General features: G+C 52.6%; 1 protein-coding gene across 1 annotated transcript in view; it reads left to right on the forward strand.

Moving 5' to 3' along the window:
* The first annotated feature begins 119 nt into the window (after positions 1 to 119).
* The window catches only part of LOC116981291 (collagen alpha-1(XVII) chain-like), a 38720-nt gene continuing 26078 nt past the window's right edge, over positions 120 to 12761 (forward strand). The window contains exons 1-11 of the mRNA XM_033034200.1: positions 120 to 146; positions 853 to 915; positions 3672 to 3749; positions 3944 to 3979; positions 5028 to 5063; positions 6425 to 6478; positions 7460 to 7495; positions 8251 to 8286; positions 9685 to 9747; positions 10821 to 10856; positions 12506 to 12559. Coding sequence (XP_032890091.1) covers positions 3692 to 3749; positions 3944 to 3979; positions 5028 to 5063; positions 6425 to 6478; positions 7460 to 7495; positions 8251 to 8286; positions 9685 to 9747; positions 10821 to 10856; positions 12506 to 12559 — 409 coding nt within the window. The 5' untranslated portion in view covers positions 120 to 146; positions 853 to 915; positions 3672 to 3691. The remainder of the gene's footprint in view (positions 147 to 852; positions 916 to 3671; positions 3750 to 3943; positions 3980 to 5027; positions 5064 to 6424; positions 6479 to 7459; positions 7496 to 8250; positions 8287 to 9684; positions 9748 to 10820; positions 10857 to 12505; positions 12560 to 12761) is intronic.

A 12761-nucleotide genomic window follows, 5' to 3' on the forward strand; every position in this document is an offset into this window, starting at 1 on the left:
CCCCCCCTCCCTCTCTCCCCCCTACCCCTCACTATCTGCATCATTTAGTTGCTCCATCGCTCTATTTCTCCCCCTGCTCTGTGGCTCCGTTCTCTCACCTCCGGCTGTTTTGTCCACAGGTGATGCTGGATTCCGCGGATTGGAAGGTAAGATGCTCACGTGACAGCAGCTCGTTCTTCCCATGGCCTCCTCTGGTTCACCCCATCCCTGGTCACAGCATGGAGGGCATCCGGACATGGTCACCCCACCCGTGCTGATGTCTACCCCACCCCCCAGCCTTTCCCCACCCCGGCCAACTATCTCAATACCTACCCTGGCCATCCAACCCCACTACCTCGCCCTCCCTCCCCCAAGCCCATCTCCCCAACCTCCCGTCCCACCTCCCCATCCATCCCGATCCATCTCTACACCCTCCCCATCTTTCCCCGTACCACCAATCCTATCTCTCCACCCTCAAACCCATCTCCCCACCTTCACAACCCTCCCGTCCCATCACCCTCACCTAAAGCCCCACCAAACTCTTCCATTCCCCATCCCACCCTCATGTTCTCTACCAAGGCCATCTCAACACCAACCCCATCCTCCAAGTTCACCTCCCCCACCCTCATCTCTTCCAGGAGATTGCCGGAGGAGGAGACTGGGACGCTATCTGCTCCCCTCTCACTATCCCTGCCCCCCAGCCCTTATCCAGCCTCCTGCTCCCCGCTCCCTGCCATCTCTGGTAGGCTTGTGAACCTCACTTGCCTCTGCCCCCATCGGTCAGTGGTGACGACCGTTGCCAGCGAGTCTGGGGGAGATTTGCAGAGCGCTGCTCCTGCTCCGGATTCTGACTCCACCGATCTCTCTCCCCAGGCACGACAGGTCACACCGGGACACCCGGACGGGATGGTGAGAAGGGACAAAAAGGAAGCACAGGTACACCCACCTGCCACAGCACCGGCATGTACTTCAAGAAGGATAGAAGAGAAAAACAGGGATGTAATGCTGAGGCTCTGTAAGGCCCTGGTCAGGCCCTTTGTGAGCAATTTTGGGCACCATATCTGAGGACGGGTGTACTGGAGAGGGTCCACAGGAGGTTTACAAGAATGATCCCAGGAATGAGTGGGTTAACTTATGATGAGAGTTTGTCAGCACTGGGCCTGTACTCACTGGAGTTTAGAAAGATGAGGGGGGGGGACCTCATTTGAAACTAACCGAATAGTGAAAGGCTTGGATAGAGTGGATGTGGAGAGGATGTTTCCACTAGTGGGAGAGTCCAGGACTAGAGGTGGTAGCCTCAGAATTAAAGGACGTTCCTTTCGGAAGGAGATGAGGAGGAATTGCTTTAGTCAGAGGGTGGTGAATCTGTGGAATTCTTTGCCACAGAAGGCTGCGGAGTCCAAGTCCATGGATATTTTTAAGGCAGAGATTGATAGATTCTTGATTAGAATCATAGAAACATAGAAAAATAGGTGCAGGAGTGGGCCACCACCGCCATATCCCTTGATTCCTTTAGCCCTAACAGCTAAATCTAACTCTCTCTTGAAAACATCTTGAATTGGCCTCCACTGCCTTCTGTGGCAGAGAATTCCACAGATTCACAACTCTCTGGGTGAAGAAGTTTTTCCTCTTAGTCCAAAATGGTTTACCCCTTATTCTTAAACTGTGACCCCTGGTTTTGGACTCCCCCCAACATCGGGAACATTTTTCCTGCATCTAGCCTGTCCAATCCTTTAAGGATTTTATATGTTTCCATAAGATTCCCTCTCATCCTTCTAAATTCCAGTGAATACAAGCCCAGTTGACCCATTCTTTCATCATATGTCAGTCGCGCCATCCCGGAAATTAACCTGGTGAACCTACGCTGCCTCAATAGCAATAATGTCCTTCTTCAAATTAGGAGACCAGAATTCCTTCGTGAAGACAGAACCAAACTAATCATTTAACTGTTCTGCCATTTCCTTGTTTCTCATTATAAATTCACCTGTCTCTGATTATAAGGGGCCTACATTCACGCATCTTTTCCTTTTCCCATATCGAAAGAAGCTTTTACAGTCAGTTTTTATATTCCCCGCAAGCTTTCTTTAATGGTCTTTTTCCCCCCTTCTTAATTAACCCCTTTGTCCTCCTCTGTTAAGTTCTAAATTTCTCCCAGTCCTCCGGTTTGGTGCTTCCTCTGGCCAATTTAAATGCCACTTCCTTGGAGTTAACACTATCCTTGATTTCCCTTGTTAGCCACGGCTGAGCCGCCTTTTCGTTTTATTTTTTTGCCAGACAGGGATGAACAATTTTTGGAGTTCATCCATGCGGTCTTTAAATCTGTGCCATTGCATCTCCACCCTTTAAGTATAACTTGCTAGTCTCTCCTATACAATTCTCATCTCATGCCTTCAAAGTCTCCTGAATTAAGTCTCTGAATTAACTGCGTCACTTTCCATCCTAATGCAGAATTCCACCATATTATGGTCACTGTTGCCCAAGAGGCTTTGCACAACAAGATCGCTAACTAAATCTTCCTCATTACACAATACCCAGTCTAGGATGGCCTGCCCTCTAGTCGGTTCTTCAGCATATTGGTTTAAAAAACCCATCCCGTATACATTCCAGGAAATCCTCCTCCTCAGCGCTACTACCAATTTGGATGGCCCAATCTAGATGTACAGGTGTCAGAGGTTATGGGGAGAAGGCAGGAGAATGCGGTTAGGAGGGAGAGATAGATCAGCCATGATTGAATGGCGGAGTAGACTTGATGAGCTGAATGGCCTAATTCTGCTCCTATCACTTATGACATGATCACCCATTTGGCCAATGGAGGGACAGGGAGTTATTGACCAATGGTGGACAGGAGCAACTGACCAATGGAAGGGCAAGGATGTTACTGACCAATGGAGTCTCAGGAGTAACTTACCAATGGAGGGGGAAGGATGTTGTTGATCAATGGAGTCATAGAGTCATACAGCACGGAAACAGGCCCTTTGGCCCAACTAGCCCACGTGATCAACATGCCCCATCTATACTAGTCCAACCTGATTGTGTTTGGCCCATATCCTCTAAACCTAACCTAGCCATTTACTGTTGTGATAGTACCTGCCTCAATTACCTCCTCTGGCAGCTCTTTAGTTTAGTGTAATTTAGAGATACAGCGCAGTAACAGGCCCTTTGGCCCACCGAGTCTGCACCGACCAGTGATCCCCGCATATTAACACTATCCTACACACACTTGGGACAATTTTTACATTTACCAAGCCAATTTACCTACATACCTGTTCGTCTTTTGAGCGTGGGAGGAAACCAGAGATCTCGGAGAAAACCTACGCAGGTCACGGGGAGAACGTACAAACAGATAGCACCTGTAGTCGGGATTGAACCCGGGTCTCCGGCGCTGCAAGCGCTGTAAGGCAACGACTCTACCGCTGCACCACCGAGCCGCCCCATACATCGTTCTATACACCCATCACCCTTTGTGTAAAAAAAAGTTACCCCTCAGGTTCCCATTAAATCTTTCTGCCCTCACCTTAGTCTCACAGGGTAACCGGCCAATAGAGGAACATGGATGTTATATTTAAAAACTAAATACTGCAACTGCTGAAAATATGACATAAACGTAGGAATCGCTCAGATAGTCGGCAGGTCGGGCAGCGCCGTGGAGCGAGAAACAGAGCTAACGTTTCATGTGTTTCCTATCATTTCAGGAGAACACGGAGAGAAGGGAATGAGGGGTTCTGCGGGCGATGCTGGGCTGTCTGGGAGGGGCGAGAAGGGAGAGAGAGGTGAGCAATGGTTCCTCAACGCGTACTGCCCCTTCTGGCTAACCGGGTCAGACCAGACCGGACCAGACCGAAACGGAGCTCCCCGTGACCACTCGGCCTGGCCTGTCCTCCACGCCCGTGCGATGGGCGGGTTGGCCTCTTGCTGTCCTGGCTCTGAACTCTCTCCTCTCTCTCTCTCTCTCTCTGGTTCACAGGTGAAATGGGCTTCCCGGGGGCCACTGGAATGAAAGGTAGGTCAACCCATCACCCCGAGGAGCAAAGGCCACATTCCCTGCCTGCACTGGGGACCAAAGATCCTATAGCGGAGCAAGATAGACCACTCCTTCTGAATGTAATGGGCTGACGTGTAGTACGCAACGGAGCGAAACGAGGGCCTTTTTTTCATCCATTTCAGTAACCCTACCCGACTCGCAGTGTAATCAACGTTGCGGGGGAACAGTTTGTGTTAATAAATTATAATTCTGAAAATGAGGAGAAGATTTTTACCAAAGAACTTTTATTTTTACGAGGATGTTTCCGTAACCGGCTTCCGTCTCCGCACTAGTATCTTTGCTCCCCCACAGGATCTTTGGTGCGGAGACGGAAGCTGGTTACGGAAATGGGGCCGAAAATTACCCACGAATCTGCCCATGACCGCACTGTGTCCTTTTCGTCGAGTGATCTATCTTGCTCGCTATAGGATCTTTGCTGGGGACTCCCTCCAGCCACAGACGGAAAACACCGGGAACACTCAGCGGGATGGGCAGTGCCCGGGGGGAGAGAAAGGGTCAATGCCTCATCAGCACCGGGGAAGGGAGGGTGGGGAAGGGATCTCTGAGGTGGGGGTATGGGGCTGTCCTGGGGACAAGATGACTTGCCCCAGGGATGGTCCTGGGACCAGCCGTGGATCGGGGTGGGGGTGGGGAGGGAGTGTGGGAGGGGCTTGGTCTGGGGGGGGAGGGGGAGGGACAGTCTGTGTAGGGCGAGGTTTGGTCTATGAGGGGAGGGGCAGCGGGAGAAGGTGTAGGCTGAGGGCGGGGGGCAGTGCACGGCTGGGTGGGCAGCATTGGCATGGCATGGCCTGGCCCTGCACTGAGGACATACTGCAGGACTGGTCCACGGGTGGTCCGGCTGGGGGAACCACTCACAGTGCACCAGCCCCTGGCTCAGGCTGAGAGTCCGATCAGCAGCAGGGGGGGGGGTGCTACACTGTGACCCACCCCCTTCCCTGAGTGGGGGGTGGTGCGGGTGAGGGGGGGGATGCTGAACGTTGACTGACACACCCTTCTCCCCCCCCAGGTTCGATGGGACAACAAGGCTCTCCCGGCCATCTAGGTAATTCCTGTCTCTGATTGTTCAGAGTGTGTTTGTATGTAAACCAGAGGAGCCTCTCGTATCTTTGATGTAAACACTCTGGCATCTCCGAGCCTCCGAGCAGATCCCTAACACGACGTTGTCGGCGTGGGGACGACAGTTTGTCCCAAGCCCAGTGTCACGAGTGTTTAATTGTCACATGTCCCCGCATCAGAACAATGAGATACCTACTTCCTGCGGCTTCACAGGCCCGTGAACACAGTAACACACAGATAAAGATACAGTTGTCAATGATACAATAAATTAATATTTGTGAAGGCCTAGTGCAACCAAGCAGTCACGACCCAAGCACCATATCCAAGTTGGCGCCGGAGACAGGCACCTCGAGCGTGCTGGTCCCAGAAGCGCATTCATTATAATCGTAAGGTCGTAAGGAATAGTAGAATTAGGCCATTCGGCCCATCAAGTCTACTCCGCCATTCAAAAACTGCTTTTTTCCACGAGCAGTAACTCTACTCTACAGCCAAAAGTCTGTAGCCTCCTTTTTGTTCTGGTATTTTATTTCATTCTTCACAATTTTAAATTATAATGTTTTATTTTTAATTTTCAACTGTATGTAGTGTTGTTACTTGCGAGCAAAGCACCAAGGCAAATTCCTTGTATGTACACATACTTGGCTATAAAATGTATTCAATTCCATTCAATTCAATTCAACCATGGCTGATCTATCTCTCCCTCCTAACCCCATTCTCCTGCCTTCTCCCCATAACTGACACCCGTACTAATTAAGAATCTATCTATCTCTGCCTTAAAAATATCCACTGACTTGGCCTCTGCACCCTTCTGTGGCAAAGAATTCCACATTCACCACCCTCTGCCTAAAGACATTTCTCCTCATCTCCTTCCTGAAAGAACATCCTTTAATTCTGAGGCGATGGCCTCTAGTTCTAGAGTCTCCCACTAATGTAAACATCGTCTCCACATCCAGCATCCTTGCTCCACTCATCTACTCCAACAGTGACATTTAGTTTAGTTTAGAGATACAACGTGGAAACGTTGGCCCCTCGACCCACCGAGTCTGTGCCGACCAGTGATCATCCCGTACACTAACACTATCCCACACACATGGATGATTTACAATCTTTACCAATGCAAACCCGCACATCTTTGGAGTGTGGGAGGAAACTGTAGCACCCAAAGAAAACCCACGCGGTCACAGGGAGAACCTACAAATCCCGTAGAGGCAGCACCCGAGGTCAGGATCTAACCCGGGTCTCTGGCGCTGTAAGCCAGCAACTCTACCGCTGCGCCACCGTGCTGTGCCGTCCCTCTGTCCAGGACCATCCTGCTGCCATGGTAACCAGGTTCTGCTCTTCCCACAGGTCCTCCAGGTGCTCCAGGTTTCAAGGGCGATTCAGGATCTCCAGGTCCTAAAGGTAGGTTCCCAGAACGTTCAGCTGAGGACTGCCCATGCACAGAAACGGCCCTTCAGCCCATCCACACCGTGTTGGTCTTCATCTCCCAATCAGACCATCACCCAATCCCATTCTATCAGTGTGTCCCTCCGATCACATCTCCCTCTGCTGGTCCCACCATAAACACCCTTCACGGACAGAGTGAGGCCACATTCTCACTGCACGGATGAAGATTCGCTGATGCCAACTGCCTTTGATTCCCCTAGATGTCATTGTGTTGGAAAGGGTGTAGAAGCGATTCACCAGCACGTTACCTGGGCTTGTGGGCTTCAGTTGCGGGGACATGTTCAACAGGCTTGGACTTTTTCCTTTGGAGGGCAGGAGGCTGAGGGGTGACCATATCGAGGTGTACATGATCACGAGGGGCATGGATAAAGTGAACGCTCACTATCTTTTCCCCAGGGTGGAGAATTCTACAACTAGAGGGCGCAGGCTGGAGGCGAGTGGGGGAGAATTAAGGAAGTCCTCAAGGGAAACTTTGTCCTTATCTGGAGTGAGCTGCCAGACGAAACTATAGAAGTGGATACAATTAAAATTTGTACAGATGCATGGATAGGAATGGTGTAGATGGAAATGGGCCAAATGCAGGCAAATGGGACTGGCCCCAGTATGCTGACCATATTGGCATGGACATGTTGGGGCGGAGGACCTGTTTACCTAGTGTACAACTCCACGACTCTATGAAAGGTTTAATCGAAACCCGAGGGGCAACTTTTTCGCACTGAGAACAAGTGAATGGAACAAGCTGCCATAGGAGGCAGATACTATAACAACTTTGAAAAGACATTTGGAACAAGTACATGGACAAGAAGGGTTTAGAGGTGTAAGGGCCAAATGTGGGTAACTGGGACTCGCTTGGATGGGACAGCTTGGTCGGCATGGATGAGATGGGCCGAAGGGCCTGTTTCCGTCCTGTATGACTCTATGAACTCTCTCTTGTAGGTGACAGAGGGTCGGATGGATCTCCCGGAGCGAAAGGTACGCCATCTCTCTGTTAGACAATCTTTAATCGGACTTACTGGACTTTATCTTGCACTAAACGTTATCCTGTATCTGTACACTGTGGACGGCTCGATTGTCATCACATTTGTCTTTCTGCTGACCGGTTAGCATGCAACAAATGCTTTTCACTGTACCTCGGTACACGTGACAATAAGCTACACTATACAGTCCGCAGAAGGTCACGGTTGCTGAGGTTAGTGTTGTGCAGTGTTCAAGAGCCTGATAGTTGCTGGGAAGAAGCTGTTCTTGAACGTGGAGGTCACGGCTTTCAGGCTCCTGTACCATCTTCCCGATGGTAGCAGCGAGACGAGAGCGTGGCCAGGGTGGTGTGGGTCTTTGATGATGCTCGGCTGTCTTCCTGAGGAAGTGCCCGTTGCTCTGCGACATTTGCCCCCCGTTACGCTGCTCTAACCCTGGCCGCACTGTAGGAGAGGTGGAGGTCTCCCGATGGGGGTTTCTCCCCCAGTGTGGGGCACGTCACTGGTTGTCACCCGTGGCGTCACCTGATCAGAGTGGGTCTGATCCTCGGGCAGTTGGGCTGATGGTGAGAGGGAGAGGAAGGACAATGTGGGAGCGGGATGGAGGGGCCGGAATGAGGGTTGTCCTACAGAGGGTGGGGGTGAAAGTGCGCTAACAGCGGAGTTGTAAAGCCAGGGCTGAGCCCCTGCCGCGGGTCCAGATGCACCTCTGCCTGACCTTGGTGGTCCTCACCTCTGCTCTCCTTATTGCAGGTGACACAGGGGAGAGAGGAGCTCGTGGGCTGCAAGGTAAGGCTCTCCTCCCCGGCAGGGTGCGGCCAGCAGTGGGAGTGTGGGTGGGGGGGGGAGTACTGTTTGCCGGGGGGTGGGATGGGCCCGCAGTCCGATCTGCTCTGACCTCCGATCCCCGGAACGTCCTGAGCCTCCTGCGAACAGCGCGTGGATTGGACGTTAGACTTTTTATTTTTATTTTGTAAATTGGCACTGAAAGATGGCGGCAGGTGGTGAAGGCCACCCACCTCCATCGCCTCACATCCTGGCACAGGAGGCCATTCGGCCCGTGAGACCATGCTATTTCACAGCAGCGCCATCCATGTCGATTCTCGCTCTCTCTCCCCCGCTCTCTCTCCCAGGGCTTTATTCCCACCCCCACCCGAAATACAGTGAGCTCGAGATGAACACCCTCTGCGCAAGGAAAACCTTCCTGCCCCCCGGCACACCTGCCCTGCCCCCTCTTCACACCCACCCCACTGTCCTGGGACACCTGCCTGCCACCAAGAACAGTCCATCTCACCCCTCCCTGAACCCACACCATCACACCCACCTCCAGAAAATCCTTGATTTGTTCTTTTCCTTCCAGAAAATACCATATTTATTCTTTCCAGAATACATAGGTTTAAGGTGGAAAAGATTTAATAGGAAGCCGAGGGGTAACTTTTTCACACAAAGGGTGGTTGGTGCATGGAACAAGCTGCCAGTTGAGGGAGTTGAGGCTGGGACTAAAGAAATACTTAGACAAGTACGTGGATGGGATAGGTTTGGAGGAATATGGGCCAATTGCAGGCAGGTGGGACTAGTATAGATGGGACATGTTGACCACTGTGGGCAAGTTGGGCCGAAGGGCCTGTTTCCATGCTGTATGGCTCTGTGACTCCAAACCTTTCATGCTTCTGTTCTCTGTAGCTTTTAATACCTCTAGTTTCCCTCTCCCCTGACTCTCAGTCTGAAGAAGGGTCTCGACCCTAAAAGCCACCTATTCCTTCTCTCCAGAGATGCTCCCTGACCCGTTGAGTTACTCCAGCCCTTTGTGTCTAAATCTTCAGCGTAAACCAGCATCTGCAGTTCCTTCCTGTACCCTTCTTCAGACACTGGGCTCTTGATATTCAGGCACGTTGGTGAATATTCTCATAGCGGAGAGAGGAAAGAGATGGTGAGAGAAGGGAACACCACAGTCAGCTCCATGTCCTTCCAGCTGTTGCTGCCACCGTGTGTGTGTGTGGGGGGGGGGGGGGGAGACAGTAGGTGGGGGGATCTTGTGGCCGTGCAGGGAGCAGGTTGGGGGGAGCTGGCGGGGGGGGGGGGGAGGGGGCTTCCGCAGGGTGCAAGGGATGGGCCAGGCGCCACTCACTGCCGGCTGGGGTCGTGCTGTACACTAACTGTCCCCCCCACCCCCTCTCCCCGTTACAGGTGAAGCTGGTCTCAGGGGTCTTCCAGGGGCCATCGGAGAGCCTGGACGGAAGGGATTGACCGGTGAGTCTACTGCCCCCTCTGACCCCACAGTCCACTAGCACTCGCACCTCTACCCTGACCTCACCAAGGCACCGGGGGAGGGGGGGGGGGGGAGGGAGAGAGGGGCATGGAGGGAGAGAAGGAGGGAGGGAGGGAGGGAGAGATGGAGGGAGGGAGGGATGGGATCAACCAGTGAGTCGACTTCCTGCCCCAACCCCAAAGTCAACCATCACTTCCATCCCCCACCCTGACCTCACCAAGGTACGGGAGGGTGAGGGTGAGTGGATGGAGGGTTGGAGTGAGGAAAGGGTCAACCAGTGAGTTGAGTCGACCCTTCGCAGTCCACAATTACTCACCCTCATACACCACCACCCTGACCTTGCCTGGGACCCAGGGGAGGGGGGAGGGATGGAGGATGGAGGGGAGGAGAGAGGAATCGAGGGCCCACTTCTAACACTCACATTGGAAAGGGTGCAGAAGAGATTCACCAGGATGTTACCTGGGCTTGTGGGCTTGAGTTACAGGGAGAGGGTGGATAGGCTGAGACACTTTCCTTGGGAACGTAGGAGGCTGAGGGTTGACCTTATTGAGGTGCACACGATCGTGAGGAGCATGGATAAAGTGAACGCTCACAGTCTTTTCCCCAGGGTGGATGATTCTAGAACTAGAGGGCACAGGCTTAAGGTGAGAGGGGAGAGATTTAAGAGGGACCTCAGGGGCAACATTTTCACTCAGAGGGTGGTCCGTATCTGGAACGAGCTGCTGGAGGATGCTTTTGAAGTTGGTACAATTAGAACTTTAAAGACATTTAGACAGGTATATGGACAGGAAGGGGTTAAAGTGAAATGGGCCAAATATGGGCAAATGGGACTAGGCCAGCATGGTCAGCATTGACAAGGTGGGCCGAAGGGCCTGTTTCTGTGCTGTACTGCTCTGAGTGTGAGGAAGCAGCCCGGTGCATAAAGAGAGGAGAGGGGGGAGGGTTTCTCACACAGTTGGGGTGGGGGGGGGGAGGTTGAGTGTTTATGGGGAGTTTGTTAGTGGGGGATTCTCCTGTCAGCCACGAGCTCATCGATTCTCCTCCGCTCCCTCAGGTGCTGTTGGTGCAGATGGACGGCAAGGACTCAGAGGTAAGGGGCACGGGGGAGGGGCGAGTGGGGGGGGCGGGGGCGAGTGGGGGTCTGGGGGAGGGGTGAATATGGGTGAAGGGAGAGGTAGGGAGGGTAGGGAAGAGAGGAGACGAGGGAACCGGCAGGGTGTCGTTGATGACGCGAGTGCCAGAGAGAGGGTGGATGGGGAACCGTGTGGCTGGAAGCATGGAGGACCAGCGACGGGGGAATAAATCAAACAGCGACAAGCACAAAGTGCTGGAGGAACTCAGCGGGTCGGGCAGCATCGGTGGAGGGAATGGACAGGCGACGTTTCATAGAAACATAGAAACATAAAAATTAGGTGCAGGAGTAGGCCATTCGGCCCTTCGAGCCTGCACCGCCATTCAATATGATCATGGCTGATCATCCAACTCAGTATCCTGCACCTGCCTTCTCTCCATACCCTCTGATCCCCTTAGCCACAAGGGCCACATCTAACTCCCTCTTAAATATAGCCAATGAACTGGCCTCAACTACCCTCTGTGGCAGAGAATTCCAGAGATTCACCACTCTCTGTGTGAAAAAAGTTTTTCTCATCTCGGTTTTAAAGGATTTCCCCCTTATCCTTAAGCTGTGACCCCTTGTTCTGGACTTCCCCAACATCGGGAACAATCTTCCCGCATCTAGCCTGTCCAACCCCTTAAGAATTTTGTAAGTTTCTATAAGATCCCCCCTCAATCTCCTAAATTCTAGAGAGTATAAACCAAGTCTATCCAGTCTTTCTTCATAAGACAGTCGTGATATCCCAGGAATCAGTCTGGTGAACCTTCTCTGCACTCCCTCTATGGCAATAATGTCCTTCCTCAGATTTGGAGACCAAAACTGTACGCAATACTCCAGGTGTGGTCTCACCAAGACCCTGTACAACTGCAGTAGAACCTCCCTGCTCCTATACTCAAACCCTTTTGCTATGAAAGCTAACATACCATTCGCTTTCTTCACTGCCTGCTGCACCTGCATGCCTACTTTCAATGACTGGTGTACCATGACACCCAGGTCTTGCTGCATCTCCCCTTTTCCTAATCGGCCACCATTTAGATAATAGTCTGCTTTCCTGTTTTTGCCACCAAAATGGAGTCGGGTCGGGACCCTTCTTCAGACCTGACAACCAGAGGGGCATCCTTTCATAATAGTTTAGTTTAGTTTTGAATTACAGCACGGAAAGAGGCCCTTCGGCCCACCGAGTCCGCGCCCTCCAGCGATCCCCTGCACATTAACACTATCCGACACACACGAGCAACAATTTACATTTATCTCAAGCCAATTAACCTACAAACTTGTACATCTTTGGAGTGCGGGAGGAAACCGAAGATCTTGGAGAAAACCCACGCAGGTCACAGGGAGAACGTGCAATTCCCATACAGACAGCGTCTGTCATCAGGGAGGTGAGGGGTAGGGTTGTGAATATCTGGAATTCTCTCCCTATGGAGCAAGAGAGGCATTGGACGTACTCCAGAGTGGGATACAGGGAACGTTGAGGGCTGTGGGGAACGGGCAGGATGGTGGGGCTGAGGACGATGGTCATTGGGGCAAAGGTCATGTCACTGTGCCCCCCTCCCCATCCCCACTGGCGAGTACCCAGGCGTGGGGGGAAGGTTGCCCTCCTCACTCCCCTCTCTCGCCCTCAGGTGAACAGGGACCACGAGGGTTACCGGGAAATCCAGGGGACCCAGGGGCACGAGGTGAGTGAGGGGTCCGGTCACCGGGGGGAGGGGAGGGCAGGGTGAGGGAGGGAGGGGGGGGGGGGGGGGTAGAAGGAGATGGAGGGAGTGGTTGAGGGCGGGAGGGAGATGGATAGGAAGGGGAGTTGGTAGTTGGTGGGGGGAGGGGTTTGGGGAGAAGGAGGGTTGGGAAGAGGGAGCGAGGGGAGGGGGTGAGGGAGGA

This window comes from Amblyraja radiata, chromosome 15, assembly GCF_010909765.2.
Source record: "Amblyraja radiata isolate CabotCenter1 chromosome 15, sAmbRad1.1.pri, whole genome shotgun sequence".
Classification (NCBI taxonomy): Eukaryota; Metazoa; Chordata; class Chondrichthyes; order Rajiformes; family Rajidae; genus Amblyraja; species Amblyraja radiata.